The 22847-nt window shown below is 36.2% G+C and overlaps 1 protein-coding gene across 2 annotated transcripts in view; it reads left to right on the top strand.

Annotated features, from left to right (window-relative positions):
- Window positions 1-21811, top strand: part of LOC132281586 (formin-like protein 20) — a 28498-nt gene extending 6687 nt beyond the window's left edge. The window contains exons 6-17 of one of the 2 annotated variants that reach the window (XM_059783282.1): window positions 789-860; window positions 4397-4495; window positions 4662-4703; window positions 5930-6010; window positions 6102-6152; window positions 6236-6317; window positions 11076-11170; window positions 12845-12916; window positions 13006-13122; window positions 13427-13495; window positions 13689-13755; window positions 20804-21811. In XM_059783282.1, coding sequence (XP_059639265.1) covers window positions 789-860; window positions 4397-4495; window positions 4662-4703; window positions 5930-6010; window positions 6102-6152; window positions 6236-6317; window positions 11076-11170; window positions 12845-12916; window positions 13006-13122; window positions 13427-13495; window positions 13689-13755; window positions 20804-20955 — 999 coding nt within the window. In that variant the 3' untranslated portion in view covers window positions 20956-21811. Of the gene's footprint in view, window positions 1-788; window positions 861-4396; window positions 4496-4661; window positions 4704-5929; window positions 6038-6101; window positions 6153-6235; window positions 6318-11075; window positions 11171-12844; window positions 12917-13005; window positions 13123-13426; window positions 13496-13688; window positions 13756-20803 lie in introns of both variants that reach the window. The other variant, XM_059783281.1, reaches the window with a different exon arrangement.
- Window positions 21812-22847: the final 1036 nt, after the last annotated feature.

Raw genomic sequence — 22847 nt, 5'->3', positions numbered from 1 at the left:
TACTGTTTTTTGCCCTAAAATAGGGAGCATGGTTTATATATTGCTTATCTTGAGTGAAGCAATAGATGAAACTCTACAAGTTTGCCATGCTATTTGGCTGAAGAGGATGCTGATGTTGATTGTTCATCTTCCATATAAATTTGTTCCAGTAGCAATGTAGTTTTAACCAGAATGTGTATCTTATCTTTCTTTCTTTTCTATCCTTCCCTTTTCATTCTACTACTAAGGTGGTGTACATAAGAATTCTTGATAAAACTTCTTTAGTTTTGTTATGGGAATGAATGAAGGTAGTATACAAACAGTTTCAACAGCTATTAGACTTTTAAAAAAATTATCTGCTTATTAGTTCTTCTTTTTCTGATCAGTTAGGGATATTCTTTTTTCTTTTTTTCTTTTTGGTAATGAAGAATCAACCTACCCGCTAGCCACTTTGGACACTCGGATGGTTTGCAAATTCCGGATGCATGCAATCGCCCACAAACCACGTGCATCATTTAAGTCTAGGCCTCACCTTTGGTGAGCCTCAAACTAGAGATCTAAGGGGAGGACCCCCAAAGGCCTTACCAGTTGAGTTAGCCCATGCGGGCTGGGATAGAATTGTTACACTTCCACTTCTCTAACTAATGGGTTTGTAGTTGTGTTGTTCTTTGTCAAGGATGGCTCTAATTGATTACTGTAAACATTTTATGTTGGAAGCTTCTGCAATGTGCAACTATTATTTGTTGCTCATATCTTTTCCTCTCTTCTCTACCCTCTTACTAATTAATTTTCATTTTTATGCATTGTAGGTTGACCTCAGGAGGGCCAATAATACTGAAATTATGCTTACAAAAGTTAAGATGCCTCTTCCTGATATGATGGTAAGCTAGTAGAAGTAAACTTCATAAATTCAATTGTATTCTCCATGATTTGTTGACATAGATCCTAGTTTCGTTCTTTGACACAGAGCAAGTGTTTGGCATGGTCTTTCCATAGAACCCTTGCAGAACATGAAATCAATGTATATGTTAGACTTCTTTATAATTTTGGATGATCTAAAAGGAGTTGTCTTCTGTTATTAAGTTACAGGATTTTGCTATTTTTTAAACACAACAATACTCACCATTGGGTACGAATTAACCATAACTTATCAAGTTTGAAAATAGTAATTCTGGCACAACCTCTCACAATGAAGTTGTGAATTAAGACATTCTTTCACATATGAAAACAAATCGGTTAGATAACTGGCCAGACTGGGGCTGGCAATTGTCAATGTGCATATAGTGGAATTATTTAACATATTGTCATCTTTATGAATGACTTTCAAACGTATTATTGGAGATTTTAAGTTATGACAACTTTTTTTTTATTGATAAGTAATAATTAAATTAAAAGGCGTTCAATAGGGGAACACATCCCTTATACAAAAGTGGAACTGGGGTTTAAGGCCCCAAAGAAGCCAAAAAAAATAATTAAATCTTCGGAAGAGCAACAGGACTTCCTTTTCACATAACTGAAAAGAGAGCGTATGATATGGAGTTTCAGAATTGCCGTGGACGATTCTTTCCCTTCGAACATTCTACTATTCCTCTACTTCCAAATGCACCACCAGACACAATGTGGTAAAACTCTCCAATAATCGCAAACAGCACTACGCATGGGACATCCTCTCCAAATACGAATCAAATCCTTAGGATAACAAGGCATAACCCAACGCATACCAAACAAACAAAAATAAGATTCCAACAATCCCTCGCCACAGGACAATGCATGAGAATATGAGCAACTGACTCACCATCTTGTTTGCAAAGGCAACACCGGTTAACAAGACAGTTACCCTTTTTCCTTAGATTATCAATCATCAGGATCTTACCCCATACAGCGGTCCAAACAAAGAATGCCACCCTAGTTGGAGCCATAGAGCGCCAGATAGTCTTCCACGGAAAATCAACAATATTAAAATCAGAAAGACATAAGAATAAGGATCGAACTTCGAAGCGACCATGGGAAGAGGGGATCCATGTCATATCATCACAACCTCTGCCAACTGTCTCCTGTCGATACAACAGATCCAGAAAAACACATACCTCATCCACCTCCCAATCCTAAAAAGAGCGTCGAAATTGCACGTCCCACGTAATCCCACTACTATCAACTTGACTTGCACATTTATTTATATGAACATGGTAAATTAGTTAATTCTCAACTCAAGAAAGCATTTGTACCAACTCCCAACTACTTGCGGTTGGTTACATAAATCTTGTTCTTCCATTCCCTCTATCTAAGCCATAACGTTTTTTAAAAGTGAAATATAATACAAAATGTTTGTCATAAAATAATGTTTTTCTTATGCTTAGTTCGGTAGGAAGGAAGGAAGAGGGAAGAAGATAGGAACGAATGAACAAACTTCCTTCATTTGGTGGAGAGGAGATAAGGAGTGAGAAAGGATAATAGGATGATCATTCTTCCTCCTTCACAAATTTTAGGATGATCATTCTTCCTCCTCCACAAATTTTTATCCCTCCAAATATAGATGGAAGAGAGTAGGGAAGACAAATGGGGCTATTATAAAAGTTTTAAATTACAATACTATCCTGCATAAATATTAGATAAACCCCGCAAACAAAGTGATGGATATAATGGTAAAAATAATTTAAAACTTTCTCTTCCCTTACGTCCTAACAAACAAAGTAAGTTGTGAGTTTCTTCTCTTCTCTTCCATCCAACCAAACAAAAAGAGGGAAGGACACAATCTCTTCCCTAGGAATGGTTCCGTCCAATTTTCTTCCTTCCTACCGGACAAAGCATTAGTCTTATTTGTCTTAGGTTACCTTTAGAGAAGGGAACTTTCTAAAGTTGTACTACTTTGTGGCCTAAATAGACACATTGAGTAGTAACTTGTACTATTTCACATTAGTTATTAGTGCATTGCGAAATTATAAATATGATACGTGTTAACAACTATCTACTCCAAAAGCTTAAGCTGTTAGAGAGGGTGTAACTTAAATATTTAAATCCTTCAACAATATGAAACAATTCTATCCCTAATATGGTACAACGTATGATTTATGATTTCATGGAAATGATACATTCTTATGCACTGTCCTGTGGCGTACGATTGTTGGAATTTCATATTTAGCATGTTTGGCGTTTATTGGGTTATGCCTAAGCACTCCTTACAACTGATTAACGCATGGAGATGATGCCCAGTTAAAGGTCATGCTCGTGATTATTGGAGGATTGTTCCACATTGCGTTTGGTGGTGCCTTTGGCGAGAGAGGAATAACAGAAATTTTGAGGGAAAGGAATCGTCTTTAGCAAATCTAAAAATTCATATTTTTCGTTCTCTTTTCTATTATGTAAGAGGAAGCGCCTGCTCCTCGATTGATGACTTTCTTGATCTCTTGGATGCTATTGGTCCTTAGATCCTTTTTTCATTTTTGTATTAGGGACGCGTTCCCCTTTTGAACGCTTTTCTAATATACTTTTTACTTATCAAAAAAATATATATATATTACAAATTAATTTAACCTTTTATCTAAAAAAATATTTCATAAACATCTTTAGATCAATAAAAATGCTAGTGACTCTATTTTTCTTCCTATAACATAAGAATATTCTTACGAATGCTTAGAATTTAGAGGAAGCCTAATTAATATACCTCCCTTCAGTGTTTGAAGCAACAAGGAAATTTTACCTACAACGTACAAATCGTAAAATTTTAAAATTACTAAGTTGAAACTGGGAACCTAAAAGGTCCACATGAAAAAACTCAAGATAAGAGAATATTTTAAAAAGAATATAAGTACATTGTTGAAATTGGCACAGTTACCTTATCTCCCCCCCTTATTTAAGTTAGAATTTGAAATTTTAATAGCTTTGACGATTCTACGGTAACTATAAAATATTTATCAAATTTTGCAACGGCCGTTGTTTGGTGCAATGGTAAAAAGCTTGGGGTAGCAGTGTGAGAATGTGGGTTTAGTCTCCGAGCAGCCATGTTGTGCAAAATAATTCTAAAAGTTATTATCCCTTCCAGCATCAAGCTTATGTGGAACCAATAAAGGATAATAATTTATTCATTCAATCAAAACATTTTTACTTAAATCCTGAGTTTCAATTTTATCTATGAGGGGATGAATGTTTAGCCCTTAATTTGCAGGGTAAATGGCAATTATTGGTATGAATTTATATTTTGTAGGTGTTAGATATACCTTTTCATCTACTTTTTACTTATTCTAAAAGCCCTACTATTTCTGCAGATAATTATACGTTATGATACATGATAAAAAAGTGTAGTTTTAGTACTCAATAGGATACATGATTTGTCAACTCTGCTGTTGTTATTGGTCTTTAATATTACGATTATTTCCTTACGAAATAAATTGAATAAGAGTAATTTGCTTGAATTCAACAGGCTGCGGCACTAGCTATGGATGGGTCAATTTTAGATGCTGATCAAGTTGAAAATCTTATAAAATTTTGTCCTACTAAAGAAGAGATGGAACTTCTTAAGGTGAAGCTCTAATATAAAGCGACATTCTCTTTAATATTCTGTTATCCATGACTAGTTTCTTTTTCATTTGAGCAGGTTTTGTTATGTGTGCATCTGGTCTAATACTTTCTTACTTCTAATTTTCCCTTATTTTTTTAATTGATATTTTTTTATTATGACCGTTTAGGGTTACACTGGTGACAAGGAGAAACTGGGGAAGTGTGAACAGGTTTGTAAAGCTGATCGTGTAACTTCTCGTTTGTTGATTATGATAGTGCTTGTAAATTTGAGTTCTTTGAATATCTGAATCTCTAGGGATGCCCCAGTTGGGCATAGGACGTCTGAAATTGGGGTCGGGGGGAATTGGAGAAATTTTTTAACTTTTTGATTGGTGTCAGAAAAGACAGAATGCCCCACAACGTCCCAGTTACCAGGCTTAATATACAATTTTGTCCGCCAATGTACAGTTCATATAAAGTATCTCTATGTCTGCTAGGCAAAACCGTGCGGGGGCATAGTTTTTCATATCATATTGTTCAAAACAATGTTGTTTTGCAATTTGCTGTTATTCAATGAAGATGACACTGTTTCATGGATGAAGTGGACTAAATACAAATTAGATGCTGCTGTTTCACAAAGCAAATTTTTGGACTGAGGTACAAAACCTTTGTCATCAGTTCTCCCTCTATAAAAGCATTTGGCCGCCATCAGTAGCACATCAATTTTAAAGCATAGGTTTCCAAATCCTACAAGCAGTTACATCTATTTAGTAGCTAGCTGCTATTTGTTAACTGGCAACTGTTAAAAGTTTATTAGGAGCCTGTGATCAGACTGGAATCCACCCTGCCCTGAGTATATCTGCTATCCTGTCCTGAACCCCCCTGTATAGAGTTCAGGATGGGTTTGGGTTTCTTTTTCTGTAGAGACATGTTGGGGAGGGTTCCCTCTCCCAAGAACTGCCCAGCGTGTGCCTATTGCTGTTCCTACTCAGCATGTGTCCTCTTATATTTCTAGATTGCATGCTATTGTTGGGCTAGAGTGATGTTACAAATGAGTGGCACAAGTAGGGTTTGTATTTTTGGGAGGTTAGGTGTAAGCTTCAAAGGTGTTGAAAAATGTATAGTGTCAAATGTGAAGCTTTGGGCATGTCGAACAAAGGCCAGGACGGTGGAAGTGGTGCTAGGCAAGATGAATGCTTTGAAATGGCAAGGCGAAGGGTGAAGAAGATTGGGGATGAGTTGTTTAGGTCTGATTGAAGTTATGAAGTGGGGTGTTTTAATGGAATTTTTCACATGTTCCAAATACAAATTAGTTGTTTGGAGGCATTGCTGTTGTTGGCAACTATAGTTCATTAAGTTTATTGAATATTTATGTAACCATGGTTACAATCAATTTTATTTTCTAAAATTTAAGATTCATGTTACTAATCCTTATTGTTGGACTTTTGTCGTGCAGTTCTTTTTGGAGCTGATGAAGGTGCCTCGTGTGGAGTCTAAATTAAGAGTTTTTCTTTTCAAAATTCAGTTTAATACCCAGGTTGGGTATCTACTTCATGTGACTTTGGTACTCTCGAATTCCTTAAGCTAGAATGTTGCTTCCGTTGTCTAATTTCTGACCTCTATTGCAGACATCAGATTTTAAAAAGAGTTTGAACACTGTAAACTCTGCATGTGAAGAGGTATCAAGTAATTAAGATGGAGCCTTTTATGCAGTTGGCTTATCCTCGTTTTAAACTAATATAGTTTTTTCTTGATTTATTAGGTTCGGAATTCCCTCAAATTGAAGGAAATTATGAAGAAAATTTTATATCTGGGAAATACATTAAATCAAGGAACTGCAAGGGGTAAGAACCTTTGATAGTGATTCAGAAGCTCTTGTTGGTGCTTTTTAATGATATTCTTTTACCTAAAACATCTCAGCAAAATGGAAATTCTTATTCTGTCTTTATCTAATCGAGATTCATTTATCTTGTTATGCACATCCTAGTTCTTCTGATCTTCTAAATCGTCAGTTTCTTATCAAAGATCAAGGATAGGAGAAGAATAAGATTAAGGGATAAATGATTTGCTAGTGAGTCCTTACCTATGAGTACTGCTGAAATTACTTAGTACAATTTAGATTATGAGGTTCTCAAGTATTTGTTCTTGATTGGGGATCATGTTTGATTTAATCATTTCTTGTGGTAATATGATTGAGATTAAACTTACACCTGCATGAACAGCATTAATGAGCATTTTAAATTGCTAACAAAACGAACATGTGATCCAGATATCTCTGAAGAAGAATGCATGTTTCTAAACAACAGAGAATTAGGAGAGAATTGTGTTAGTGAAATGGTATTTCATTGATACTAAGAATGATATACACGTACACTACTTATAGGCTATACAAGGCATTAAAAAAGGAACAGAATAACTATACAACTAATTTTCCTTATTTACAGAGTTGACTAGGTCTATATTTAAACATAAAATACAGCTAGGCAATCCCTAGAGATCAACAATAAATCTCAGCCGAATATTCTCCTTTCCAACACTCCCCCTCAAACTGGTTTGAAGATATCTTCCATATCCAGCTTGCCCATCAATTTCTCAAATTGTTTCTTGGACAGACCCTTTGTAAGTACATCCAATCTGTTCATCAGTTGGTATCTACGTCATACAAATCTGCCAGTTCTCTATTTTCTCCTTGATGAAATGCTTGTCTACCTCAACATGCTTGGTTCTGTCATGAAGAATAGGATTATGTGCTATTGAGATTGCTGCTTTGTTATCACAGTATGCCTTTATCGGAGAGGGACCTTAACCCACAACACCTCACAAATTCCATGGGCAACTGATCTAAATTCGGCTTTAGCACTGCTTCTTGCCACCACATTTTGCTTTTTACTACGCCAAGTAACAAGGTTTCCTCCAACCAAAGTACAGTAGCCAGAGGTTGACCTTCTATCGGTTATACTCCCAGCGCAGTCTGTGTCTGTATATACTTCAATTTGTAGGTGACCGTGCTTTTTAAACAGCAGACCCTTCCCTGGTGATCCCTTTAAGTACCTTAGGATTCTGTACACAGCCTCGAAGTGTTCTGGACCTGGTGAGTGCATAAATTGACTTACCATGCTCACTGCAAAAGCTATATCAGGGCGAATATGCGACAGATAAATCAGTCTACCAACCAGCCTCTGAAATTGTTCCTTGTTTTTCACATCTTCGGGTTTAGCATATTGGAGCTTCAAATTAGGTTCAATTGGTGTCTCCGCTGCCTTGCAACTGAGTAGACCTGTCTCTCCAAGAAGATCCAACACATATTTTCGTTGAGACACGAAGATGCCCGTTTTAGAATTAGAATCTTTAGAGAGTTGACTCACAGATAAGAGATTACAGGCAAGATTAGGGACATGAAGAACAAATTTTAGGGTGATTTTTTCAGAAATTTTGATAGAGCCTTTTCCTGCAATATAGATGAAAATTTTCCATCTGCAATTCTAACTTTTTTATTACCAGAACAAGGCGAATAAGAATGAAATACATGAGAGAGATTTGTCATGTGATCAGAAGCACCTGAATCAATGATCCGAGGTGTAGGACTAGAATGACAAGAGAGCACTAGAGTTGCTACCTGTTTGAGCTAGAGAAACGTAAGGAATACCAGACTCTGGATTGGATTTCAGCAGCTTCAAAAGATGATCCATCTACTCTTTGCTGAAGGGACCAACATCAACCTCATTTGCATGAGCAGATCGGTCTCCAGGCTTGCTGGTCTTCCAGTTGGCGGGTTTGCCATGAATCTTCCAGCATGTCTCACGTGTATTGCCGGGTTTGTTGCAGAAATCACACCATATCCGAGGCTTGTCCTCGGCTCTGCGCTGGCTATTGGAAGTTCTGTTCGCATTTGCATCAGCAGCGACTAGGGCAGAATTTTCAATTGATGCCCTAGCCCCCTTTTTTCCGAGCATAACACTACGGCGGCTTTCCTTCCTCCAAACTTCAGCAAATACCTCTCTAAGTGAAGGAAGAGGACCACGACCAATGATCCTTCCCGTTCATCAAATTCTACGTTCAGGCCAGCGAGAAATGTGTAGATGCGATCGTTTTCCACCATCTTCTTGTGGTGATTGCAATCATCTGGAGATTTCCATTCATAGTCATTGAAAATATCCAGATCCTGCCACAGCCTTTTCAACATATTGAAGTATTTGGTGACGTTGTCTCCCCCTTGTCGAATTTCTCCGAGCTGTAGTTGCAGTTCGTACACTTGGGATTGATTGTCGAGGTCAGAATACATCTGGTGAATATTATCCCAGAGTTCCTTGGCAGTCGGATAGCGCATATAGTTAGAGGCGATGTCTTCATCCAAGGAATTAACAAGCCAGGCCATAACCATGAAATTTTCTGCATCCCAAGTGGCATAAGTCATATCCTTCGAATCAGGTGCCTTTGTATCACCAGTCAGGTACCCAATCTTTCCTCTCCCTCGAATATACATATGTACTGATTGAGACCAATGCAGAAAATTGTCTCCATTGAGACGTATAGTGGTTATCTGAACAAAGTGCAAATCAGAATTGCGACCACGGTTTTCAGTAAGCTTAGAAAAGACTTCAGATGAGACTTCAGACATCATGAGAAGCTAAGGTTTCGATTTGAGAGGAAAAAGAAAAAAAACGTGGAGTTTACCAAGGAACAAGTCCTGGTAATTTTTTCCGGAATGCAGAAAAGAATCAGAAATAAAGTTCCTACTCTGATACCATCTAAACAACAAGGAATTAGGAGAGAATTGTTTTAGTGAAATGGTATTTCATTGATACTGAGAATGATATACACGTACACTACTTATAGGCTATACAAGGCATTAAAAAAGGAACAGAATAACTATACAACTAATTTTCTTTATTTACAGAGTTGACTAGGCCTATATTTAATCATAAAATACATCTAGGCAATCCCTAGAGATCAGCAATAAATCTCAGCCGAATATTCTCCTTTCCAACAATGTTAATTTTCCTTGGTCCCAAAAAAGGAAACTACTGCTTCTAAATTCAAAGGAAACTACTGCTTCTAAATTCTTATTCAAGTTTCCAAGTAGCACTGGATTAGAAAGAATGAGAGATTCCTTTCAAATATATGTGACATAGTTCTAAAGTGAATACAATTCTGTGTTCTTTGTTATTAATGATTTGTAAGCTACACCTGGATATATGGTTTGAATTCAGAAATTTTCATTGTTCTCTTCAACTATAGTAGATGGTTAATGAATGTTTAAGGGAATATATGATGTTCATGTAATCATGTTCAGAGGACTGCTTTTGTACTCAAAAAGTTGCCTTTCAAGAATGTGTTTATGGATTCATTGTTAGGAGAGTATTTCTGCTGGCCATTATAAGAGGAAGACATTTGCATCCTTGATTTAGTGAACACTTGTTCCCATGTGAAGCTTAGTCCAATGCTGTTTTTCACACTTTACACATCTTGTTATAGTACTACCAGTTAACTCCGATTCATTCAAAACTTTTAGACCTGCTTTAAAAGAAGTGATTATGGCTGTAAAATCATGTATTGAATCTTGTTGTTTCCCCCATTCTCTTTTATTGTATATCAAATCACATTGCAAATTGTAAGTTCTTTAACTCCAGGATTAGCAAGAAAATTAAAAATGCATACTCAAAACACCTATACATTCCAAGATTGAGGCTTTAAGGACTTCATAATATTTCATGAAAAAACATGAGGCAAGTTGATAGACATGAATTCACTAATTTCCAAGGCTTAAAGAATGAGGAGAAGAGTAGTAAACTTGTTTTATAAAAATATTTATTTCATCAAAATAAAGTTTCGTTTTCCAAGTTTCAACCAATCTCGACCGACACATTAAGAAAAGCCAAAAGGAGAAAAAAGAAAGAGACTCTAGAAATTGGAAACAAATAATACTCGCTATAATGACCAGACTACAAAGAGCTCCTAATCCTGTAAAACTTACATTTAATAGCTCGCATTCTTTAATTAAAGTTGTAACACGTGAAAATGGAGGTAGTGATATTGGAGCTTCGTTGAGAGAGGAATTCTTATCCATGTGAAAGAGGAAAAATTCCCAAGTCACGAAGTCTGAAGAGTGAAATAAATTATTTACCATAACCCTAAAATCATATATAAAGAAGCATATTGTTTTGTTGGGCCAATTGAACAGACCTATGGCTGGCCAAATATTTGTGCAATGTGCTTGTATCTTAGACATGCATTGTATCGTGTGATGGAGGCATCCTATCTTAATATATTCTGTAACCTAATGCGGAATGGTAAGGTTGCTCCATTGTGACCCGGAGGTCATGGGTTTAAACAAGAAACAGCCTCTCCGCATGCGGAGGTAAGGCTGTGTACATCTAATCCTCCCCAAACCCCGCAATGGTGTGAGCCTCGTGCACTAGGTTTGCCCTTTACCCTTTATATATCTAGTTGCTTTATAATTTTGTCATATCACGGGATACATTTCATGTATGGTAAAATACTAAAAATAGCAGAAATGATTTAGTTGTACTAGTACATGTGGCATATGATAATGTTATGTCAATTATTTAAGTTATTGTATTGAAAATTTCAACGTTTTACAGGTTCTGCAGTCGGATTTAAGTTGGACAGTCTTCTAAAACTCACTGATACACGTGCTTCCAATAGCAAGATGACACTTATGCATTATCTTTGCAAGGTATGGCTATCTTATTTTTTTTTATCTTTTTCATGATATGCATTCAGATCTTTCTGGTGTGACAGAAATTTATTTATTCAGTGTTGATACTGTAAGCTTACAGAATTGAAAGCTATATTTTTTCTTAATAAACATTCATACAATCGATTATTCTACTATATATCTTGAATTTGGAACTGTTCTGACTTCTGTGGGTCTGCAAAAATGTCTTCACTTCCACATGTCAAAAACATAGTTGATCTGCCACCTGTTGCATAATGGCCTTGATTCTGTTAAGCTGAAACAAGAGAGCAAGATGGCTAACACCATCACAATGCAACAAGAAACTGGGCTGGAATCAAGCTGAGAAGTTCTTGATTTTACACTAGGTGGCTTTTAATGTAGTTTCTCAAATGTAATCATCATTATGTCGCATTTGATTTTTTTTTTTTTTTTTTTTCAATTTTCAAGAATTTCCACGCAATCCCATCTTTTTACACTTTCTCCATACGTTATTTTATTTATTTTTTTGCATTGTCTTCATTTCTGGGCTGACCAAGCGATAAACCAACATCTAAAAATTTATTTGTATTCTGTGTCAGTTGAATATCAATTTAGTATGCGACCTTTTGTATCAACATCAGAACTGGTGGGCTGTGTTTTCCAGATCCATATGTTCATGTCATCATTGTGTTCATTCAAGTAACTCCTGCTTATTTTGTCAAAGTCAAGCCTTGGACTTCAAAAGTCTACCATTGTTTGACCTGTGTTGAATTTGGCATTTTCTTTAAAGAGGGGATGTTTACTCTGTAGTATCTAAAACATCTGCTCCTTAGCAATCAAAGATATGGCCTGATTTCTGTTTATGTATAAAAATGGTAGGGGTTTAGCTTTTAATTATGGTTTAGTGCAAAAAAATCCCCATGCTAAATAAAAAAATGTGCAAAAAACTCCCCCGCTATTTTCCCTAACATTTGAAAATATGTGCAAATTGGGGATCATCAATTTTGACCAAAATTATTAAAACCCCAAAATACCCTTAATTATGATTGTTTTATAAAATCAGTTTTTTTATTTTTTTATTGTCTTAAGGGCATTTTAGGTATTTCAGTCTTCAAAATGACAAAATGTCCTTATTTGCTCAATTTGGAAAATGTAGGTTTTTTTTTTTTTTTTTTTAACAATGGGAGTATTTTGTATATAACAGGGCTTTTTTTCTTTTTGGCACTTTACCCTTTAATTATTACCTGCATTACTGCAGTGTGTATATATGTTTTATAATAATGAGGGAAATGCTCCTTCTTCTTTTTCCCCGGGATGTGGACATGGGTTTAACTGAAAGTTTCGGCATTTGCCATGGACCGGATAAAGAAACTTAAGCAATTATGTTTTGCTGAATCTACTGTTTTTGGTGCGATTTTGTTCAGTGAAGAGGCGATGATTGGGCCTTGACTACTTGCAAAGTAAATGTGTTCTTAGCATTTCATACGTATATGTTTTTGGGTGCATAATTTGTACGCTTATTTATCCATTATCAAATTTGTAGTTGTTTTAGAGATTTTTCAGGTTTAGACACATTTCTCTGTTTAGTGCCTGATATTTTCCATCCCCCCCTCCTTCACTTAGATCTATTGAACATACATAGTAACTTGTGGACTATGTTTAGTCTCAGTACTGGTGTTTCTCTTGCTTCAGGTCCTTGCCTCGAAGGCACCAACTCTTTTAGACTTCCATGAGGATCTTGTTAGTCTGGAAGCTGCAACAAAGGTCCATATTCTATACTGTTTTTCAATGTTATTCCCATGTATTGTGGTGAGTTTATGGTTGAATTGTTTCAATTCGGTTCTTCCTTACAGATACAATTGAAGTCTTTGGCAGAAGAAATGCAAGCTATTATCAAGGGATTGGAAAAGGTAAAGCAGGAGTTGGTTGGATCAGAAAATGATGGCCCTGTATCTGAAATTTTTCGTAAGGTATTCGGAAATCTTTTGTTAGTTTTTCATTCCACAGCAATACATTGTTTTCTGCATTCTCTTAATTGTCACTAAAAACAAGATTTCTAATTTTATTTTGAAATCAATTCTTCAAATTGTGGAAGAATTACATGAAGTGAACTATACCCACCAGAGCCCTTCTTCCATAATCATGTGGTACTCACGTAATTTAGAATAAAAAACTTCTTCAGTATAGAGCTAATGAAAGTTTTTAAACATATTCCTAAAAAATTTGCTTGCAGTTACTTTACTGTCCTTATAATATTATTCTTTTCCTATTTAGACGTTGAAGGAATTCGTTGGTGTTGCTGAGACAGAGGTGGCCTCTGTAACAAATTTGTACTCTGTGGTGGTAATTTTCTACATCAACCATCTCTCTCTCTCTCTCTCTCTCACACACACACACACACACACGTGTAATACATATATAAAGAGCTAGCCCAGTGCACGAGGCTCCCGCCATTGCAAGGTCTAGGAGGGTTAGATGTCTATGATATATATATATATATATTAGTCTCTTATTAGTATATTTTGTTGGCGAACAGGGTAGAAATGCAGATGCTCTAGCCCTATATTTTGGCGAGGACCCTGCCCGTTGCCCATTTGAACAAGGTAAGTATGAAATACACATCATTCCGTCCTTCATCACTTTTTTTAGTTAAATTATACTGGGTTCTTATCTTAGCCACTTAGATGTCCTGTGATGATGTTCAAGTACTTCCTTCCTTACCAATAGGCAGAACCGTTTAGAGAAGGAATTTTGTTTCCAGCTAGTCCAAAAAATGTGTTGGTGGCAGGGCTGGGGATTAAGGTATGGCTTCATTGGGTTTAGGGATGCAAAAGAACTAGCTAAGCTAAGCTTTGGCATGTTCAGGCTCGGGTCACCAAAGCCAAAAAGGTGCTCGAGCTTGGCTCGTGTTTGGATGAGCTTGGCCTAGTTAGGCTCGTGTTCGGACAAGCTTGACCTAGCTAAGTTCATGCTCTTGGTCTTAGGTCAAGCTCTTTTTCCCATACACATTTACAATCTCAATATTAGATATATATACTTTACACAAGTTCATATATGTCGTACAAATATTATTTAAACTCAAATCTACATATATATGTATGTATATGAAAAGCAGATTCATGTGTGTTTTATATACAAACAAATCCATATATATAATTACAGATATATATTAAATGTATTAATATCTAGAACTAAGAGAAAATCGTCTCATTCTGTCTCCGTCAAGATCGTCCATCCGTCTCCTCACATACAAAAATACTAATTATATTTCCATCGACCTCCTCACACACAAAGATTCCAAGAGTTGGGGAGGCTTTCATCGATTATAGCAGAGAAATACGAGATGAAAAGTTTAAGGGCTATGAAGCACGGACAAATCTATTAGTGGGACATACCAGTTTTGTGTTTGTGTCAGATGTCAACACTGTTTGAAGTAGCGCATACGTTTCTAGTACTTCCTCATATCCAAAATTTGAAAATAATTTATTTTTTTATTTATTTCTCACACTTATCCAATAATTCTGAGATATTTTGGCCACGTCAACTTGTTTGTTATAATTTTTTTATTAGGAAATGTTGGTAATAATATATATAACTTGACAAACAATTATTATGCTAAATTTATATATAGTTCCAATTTCTATATGCACCTGCAATATTACAATTATATATATTGACATGTCATTGCCTTGTTTGTATCCTATTTTTTAAGGATTTGTCGTGTCGTTGTATTCGTATGGTGTCTTGTTCATATTTTGTGTTCGTGTTCATATCCATGCTTCATAGGCTAAGGGGTAAGGCTGTCATCGGTGACCAAAGAAACGAGAGATGAGAGGGGATGTGTGCAGTGGATGAGAAAGGGAGGATTATGAGCCTTATTTGTGTGGCATATGTGGGCTTGAATTAAGAATTTATTATTTTGTATGGGTTAATCTTATATCAAAATAAGACCTACTGTGAGCCATGAGTATAAGAGGCTATTCATGAGACTAAACGAACCGTATCTAGCATTGTTCAGGCTCAGCTCATTTATTAAACCAGCTCAAAAATTGAGCTCAAATTCAGTTCGTTTTCTTAATATAATGAGCCTGAGCGTGCCTTTAAGGAGCCGAGTCTAAGCTGTTCATAAACAGCTTGCCTTATATGTAACCCTAATTAGTTTATACATTGTGAAGCTATATATGTGGCCCAAAGGTAGCCGGCAGTGCTGACTTTGTGAACATGTAAAATTTAAGAATGAACGATGAGTCCTTTTGTAGAGGCTTATTGAGCCTATATTTTATTCATTTATGTAAGCAAATCCTGTGGGATCTGTCTGACCAAGAGCTTTTGCTGTTGTATTCTATTGTTAGCTGAGGCTTTCCACATCCCTGATTGATAAAAAAAGGAAAAGTAATGGTTTACCGAACGAATTGCCTCTTGCACCAAATAATTCTTGGATTGACTAAACACAGCCCAGCATATAAATTTTGATTCTACTAGATGCCTCTCTGTTATCAACTTTTTATGGGAAATTCAGTGGCAAAAAACTTAATTATTTATCATTGTATCGGGCTTGGATAGGATGGGACTGACCAAAACTCGGATCCTTCCCAGATGGGTTGAAGGTAGTTTTTCGCCCCATTGGCACCCCTACCCTATTTAACGTGGATCATATACATCCCAGTAGGAGAGATATGTGGTGGGTTACCCAGATAATGGGTTACATCACTATCCCTGTTCCTTGACCTTATTTGGTCATTATTTGCATGTATAGTTACAGATAGAGAAACAATTTGAATTATAATGCAATTTATAAAAAACAATCAGCCAAAATGAAGGAGAGATGGGGATAAGGTAACGAAGAAGTTAGGTCTTCTACCTAGCAAAAGATGGAAACTCAAGCTTCTAATCCTCATTTTGAGCTAGTTACTCCACTTGCCCTTTTCGACTCAACAACATAAGTGGCCAAAGCCTTATCCCCCAGCCAGAGTGAAACTATTTTGCCTCTGCGATAACATACTCGCAAAGTTAAATCTTTGGGATTTGTCTAAGCTATTGGGTTTAAAATTCTCTTTCCTTCATATAGAAGGACCCTTTACCATTCTCAAACAACTTTGAGTTCCCTACTTTTCAAATATTGGCTTAAATATCTATAATGACCCACTCCATCACATGGTATGATATTGTCCGCTTTGGGCTTGAGCCTGCATTGTTTTGCTCTTGGGTTTTACCTCAAAAGGCCTCGTACTATTTGGTGTGTACCAATCCTACATATATAACACTTTCTTTCCACACACAGGCGAAGTGGGACCATGCACCTGTAGCCTACCAATGCCTCGCATCCGCCCACAAGGTTGCCACAATCACAACCCCCCCCCCCCCCCCCCCCCCCCCGTGCCCCCAGGGGCCAACGTCCTCATTGGCCACACTTCCGGTTGGGTTAGGCTCTGATACCATTTGTAATGGCCTACTCCCCCACGTGTTATGATATTGTCTGCTTTGGGCACGAGGCCACACGGTTTTGCTCTTAGGTTTTACCCTACAAGGCCTCATGTCATTTGGAGTGTACCAATCCTACATATAGCACGTCCCCTTTCCACACCCAGGCGATACGGGATCGTGCACCAGTAGCTTGCCAGTGCCTCGCGCCCACCACGAGGTCGCCACAATATCGGCTATCATTTTGCAAATATTATCTTTAAAGTTGTTTCCCCCAATCAACTTGGTTGTGCTAATTTGCATCCTCAAGATATTATTGTGGAGTAAAGTGGACCGGACCCTAGAATTTGATACGTTAAGAATAAGATTGCTTCAAATCGAACATAAGGATAGGTGAATAGGTCCTATGGATACTAACAATAAATAACTAACTTTTCAAATTTATGTTTAAATTTGTCCAAATTTTAGTTTGATTTAGTTATCCAGTGCCTTAATCATATACACGGAGACATGAAGTAGTCTATTCCAGGCTCACACCAGAATTTTGGACTCTGGTGCTGATCATCATCAAACTTGGTCACCCACAAGTCTGCTATCTATGGTTCTTCAATTGTTTGATCTTGACAAAAACACCTGATTGATGATTGCTTGATGATTTTCTAATTTGCTCCTCACTTTGATTCTCCAATCACATAGAGTTTTGTGTACTATGAAAACCCTAGGTTGATATTCAAAGCTTTTTATAATGGATGCGTAGATGTGTTCTATCTCACCTCCTTTAGGTATTGGATGATATTGGGACTAATAAATGAGTACGGGAAATTCCACAATTGACTGGTCCTTTTAGGTGTGGAATGGGTCCATTGTGGCAATCGTATCATAGCCAACTCAGGGATACTATAATGTGGGTCGGGGGAACTATTTTTCAGGTCCCACCTGGAGGTGTGGGTCCCCCTTGTGAGGACGCAAGGGTCTGGCTGAGGGAGCTTGTCATGGACACGCAGATGTGCTCTGTCCTGCCTTCGTTTTGTATGGAATCTTAGGGTCAATAAATGAGTGTGGAGAACCCCACAACTGAGTAGTACTTTTGGGTGTGGAACTGGCCCATTGTGAGTGTTTTAGAACCAACCTGAGAATACCAAAATGCAGGTTAAGGAAACTATTGCGTGTGTCTCACACGGTGGTGTGTGTCCTCCTTGCGAGGACACAAGGGTCACGAACATGTAGATGTGTGCGGGAAATTTCACAAGTGACTGGTCAGTTTGGGTGTGGACCTGGACAATTGTAACATTTCTCTTTGTAAAATGTATAAACTCTCACTTTGATGGTTAGACTACTACCCATAATAACCCCCACCCCCCCAAGCGTATAGTCCTATGAAATAGGAAGGTGAAACCAATTAAATTTTAAAATTTATAGCTTTCCAAAACTGTACAGGCACATTCAATGGACCGATCGAGCTCATTCAAGTGAACATCGACCAATAAGCTTGCCTAACTTCAATTGATCCTAGCTTTTTAGAACCTGTTTGAGTGACATTTGATTGGTCCTTGTATCAATTGTTGCTCTCTAACATAGAATAAAATTCTTTTTCAAAAACATTCAATCGTTCCATCAAAAAGTTTGATTAACTTTGAAGAACTCGTTTAAACATTATTTTGAGCGTTCTATTGATCAAACCTAAGTCATGGGAGGTCTAACTATCTAATTCATTGATTCAACCTAGATTCTTATGTCACTAAGGTCTCATATTACCTTACGCTAAATATGTGATTGAGCTGATAAATTTTCAGCATGTTCTTCGATGTGCTTAATCTTATTAATTTAATAATTTCGATGTCGTCTTTGGTTGTAGACAAAATGACTCAAGATTTTGTGTTCAACTCGTAGGAATTTCTAATACATGACTCAATATTGTAACTCACCATGATGGCTGTTGCATAAATGAATACAAACCTCTATACACCAAAAATGGAGTCGAAAGCACTGAAGTGGCTTGACCCTGTCAATTCTGGATGACCTCATTGTTCTGTATATTAAATTTTCCCTAATCAACATTTCTGGAGACAATATCATTGCCTGAACCTCTAGCCCCCTTCCCCTCATACACCAAAAAAAAAAAAAAAGGACAATCAAATCCACCAAATTAGTAAACCTTCTACACCTTTAATTACCACCAAGTGTTGATCTTGGCTTGGTATTAATGAGCCTTGACCCAACTCTTTATCAGTAATGTTCATTGTCACTTGATATGTTGTGATATTGCAATAGGTACTAATATAAAAAGTGATAACTTTAATGAAACATTTGATAGGAGGAAAGAACTGGATGAAAAAAATGGGGGGACTAAAAAATGTGAGGGATGGAGTCCTCATTGTTCAATAGGAAGGAAAGGGGTGTTAATTGAAGGTCCTGTCCATGGATCATTCTAATTTTATGGGATTTTTACTACTAAAAAAATTTATGCTGGGTTAAATTGAAAACTCTAGAGGTTGGATGAGATGCTAAAATAAGGGGTCCAAGTTTAGAAATATATGTTGCAAAAATCTAAGAAGCATAGATATTTCTCAAAAGGGTACATCCTCGTTTTACATGCATGTCAAACACTGACACTTTTTGGACACTTCCTGTTATGTCTCCAACACGACGTGTGGCGGATACCAAAAAACGTTGAGGTTTTAGATTGGACCTTTTTTTTTTTTTTTTTTTTTAAAGCGTAGAAGAATTATAATTGTAAAGAAAAGAATTCATATCAAAGGTTTATACTAAATTTATTGAAAAGCTCAAATTCTTTTATGGCATATGAAGGTTCTATCAAAGTACACAGGGTAGGAGGAGAGGATTCACAATAATGTGTCTAGTATGTTAAGGTTTTGAATTGCAGATACTATCATGGTGCAACTTATGTAGGGTATAATGGCTGTTTTGTTAACAGCAGTAGTGAAATTATTTTGGCCTCTCACGTGTCCTAATGAATACCAAATTTTTAACTTTTGAATTTAATAAAATGGGATTTTAATGACTTTAATGAATTTTTATGAATATTTAAATGTGATTATTTGTGGGTAAGGTCCTATAGATTGTATTTGAAGCAACCGTCGGGCAGTAAAAAATTACTAATTTATAGTTTTCACTAATTATATAATTATGGTTATAGTATGAAGTTATAAATCAATAAACAATTTTTTGGTTTTTTTTTTCTTCATAATTTTCCTAAGTTTTCTATATATTTTTTAATTTTCCAAAATATTCCAGCAATTGATTATGTACAATAATTTGTATATAGAATTTACAAGGTATAAAACATGCATCATATAGTGTATAAGTAATTGATACATTTTATTTCTTAAATTACTGAAATATAAAATTCAAACAATTAAATTAAAAAATCGATTTACAGAACTTTATAGAAAACTCTGAATTTTTCGAAGATTGTCCACAACTTTTATGTAATCTAGGATACAGAAATTATCTTTGAAAATAATGTATGAGAACATGGGAGTGTAAGTCACTTACCCATTGAAAGAAATTTGAAAATAATTGAAACTTTTGTAGATTGGAAGATCTGTTGCAAGATCTACAGAGAAAGTTTTAGATCTAGCATCAAACAACATCAAAATATTAGATTTAGATAAAAGAATCAACAAAAAAGGAAAAAGAAGAAATAGAAAAAAATAATAATAATAAAAAGCTTACCAGTTAGTTGAAAGCTTGGAATCTTTGATTCATCTAGGCCAAAGTCTAGTGTTTTTTTATTTTTTATCTAGGGGCATTCCTGATGTGTTTTATTTAGTATTTGCAAATGGTTCTATTTCTCTCTCTTTTTTGTTTTTGTTTCTCCACCCCCTTTTTATGGCTTTTACTCTAATATCTTTTTGTCTCGACTTTTTTTTCTTTCTAGTCTGTTAAAAATGCTATGCTAGATAGCAATTATATTTTGATTTTTGATTGATATGGTGATGTGGTATACCATTCTACAGACTTTTACAAGCACTTTGTGAAACACAAATGGATTTTATTCAGTTTTATGGGTCATCTTGGCACCCTTAAATGGCTTCTTAATACTACTAGAAATCTTGCTAGTTCATTTTGCACTGTATATGTTTTAAAGTCGCATTCATACCTTGGAGAATCGAAGATTTTGTGATTTATGCTCTTTTTGTCCTATTTATGTGGCAATGCTAATGCTGACTTTTCTTATCATATTTTAATGCCATATGACTTTTGCAGTTACTGCAACCCTCTCAAACTTCGTGCGGATGTTCCGTAAAGCGCATGATGAGAACTGCAAACAGGCTGAATTGGAGAAGAAGAAAGCTCAGAAGGAGGTTGAGATGGAGAAGGCAAAGGGAATTAATCTAACAAAGAAGAGTGGGAAATAGAGGAAATTGTTTGGGTTATCCCCTGTATGGGAATTGGGTATTCCATCTGAGAGGTCTGTTGCAGTGTTGTTTACTGAATGTTGTACAAAGTTCCACTGCTTCAAAGATACACGAGAAGTGTCCTCCTCCAATATTACAGTGTGATGCCATGATTTTTAGGGGATTCAACAAGATGAATAGAAGGAGATACTTCTTGAGGCTTGCAGACCTTAAATTGTCTTTGAATAGCTCAGCTACAAATGCAGGGCCCAATGCCGCCATTGGACCACTCGATGATTGCTGCCAGCTGATTTTCCGCATGAGATATGACACAGTCATCTGATTTTCACATGGGGCGGTTATTATTGTCCTTTTGGTAGCGATGGTTCTCCACTTCTCCATATCATTTGGCATTTCAGAGGAGCGGATCTGGCCCTTTGTTGCCTCATTTATAGAAGAAAATTTTGGTAATGTCAGGTCAGTTCTTCAACACGATAGCAGTAGTATCGGCTTTCGCCATTCATTTGGCATTTCAGCACCAGAGCAGATGCCCTTGAGACTGTAAACTACAAGCCCCCGATGTACCATCAACCATGTACAAAGCTCTAACCCTGTGCCTACATTCAAATTTGATTCTTTTTTGACTGACACACAAGTTTTTTTCCTTTTTTTTCTTTTTTTCTTTTGTTATTTTGTGATTTTCACTGATCACGAAATTGTGTATAGAAAGTCAGGATAAGTAGAGGAAGTAGGAGACAGGCTCTCTTAGTGCAAATGTAATATAAATCAAAAATAGGCTGTGGATGTAGAAACTACTTGTTTCTTAAATTTGATTCTTCTTTAGTTAAAATATTCAATGCCAAACGTTTTCCATGTCTCTTGTACTCTTGTGCTTGCATTGAGTCTCTTTGGTACTCTTTGCTTGTTATTCAATTAGTGCGTGAACGAAAATAAGCGATCGGTTGTGCTTGCATTGAGTCTGTTTCGTACTCTTGTCTGTGATTCAATGAATGCATGAACGTAAGCGTTCATTTTTTTCACTGGGAAAAAGGGCAACACTCACACCCGCACTTTTTAACCTACACTTGGGCTCGAAACCCCTCCCCTCCCTTTTGAGGACGGAGAGGGTATACTATAGGGCTAGATGCTTTTTGGTAAGCAATCAGTATGGGGTTCTTAGTCCTAAATTGGAGTTTCTTGGCCCTTAATGCATTCAAGTGGGTCCCAAATTGGAGTGGGTCCTGAATTGGAGTTTCTCTACCTCGGATGCATTCAAGTGGAACTGAGATTGAGAAACTCTTCATTCTTGTTTTTGCTTACTTTTGTTAGATTCCTTACGAAGAAGGACGTGTTTGACATTGTTATTTATATGTTAGGTGGTTTGGTGATGTATTATTAAAAATATTTTTCACAATTAGAGTAATTTTTTATTTATTTGGTAACGATATTGACTTTAATGAATGATTTTACAGTTATGTCCTTTAATTGGGTGATCTAATAGCAGTGAAAAAACAGTAGCATAAAATATAGAACTTCTACTCATAGTGAAGTTTTAAAAGTTTTTAGCTTCATTCAAAAGTTATAATGAACTAATATTCTTACTATGTAAAAGTTTTTTTATTAATTACCATACACATTTAAAAATAAAATTTTAGAATAAAAACTGATAGAGGGAAAGTTCAACAGGTCAAGGCCAAACACAACAGGATAAGGTAATTGGAATGCAATCTCCGTTACAAATATTAAAAAAGGAGTTTTGAGGGATAAAGTTAAATTGAAATTCGAACTTCTGAAATTTTTTCTCAAGAGTAGCTACAAATTAGAAGTCCACGCAGCCATAAAAGCAGGACCAGATCAACCAATCAGGTATGAAAAAAATGATGGCCTGATCTTTGAAGAGCTTTTGACAAACA

This window comes from Cornus florida, unplaced genomic scaffold (assembly GCF_030987335.1).
Source record: "Cornus florida cultivar Cherokee Brave unplaced genomic scaffold, ASM3098733v1 CherokeeBrave_3.0.0_Hap2_Chr11, whole genome shotgun sequence".
Lineage (NCBI taxonomy): Eukaryota > Viridiplantae > Streptophyta > Magnoliopsida > Cornales > Cornaceae > Cornus > Cornus florida.
This window is presented reverse-complemented; position numbering and strand designations above follow the sequence as displayed.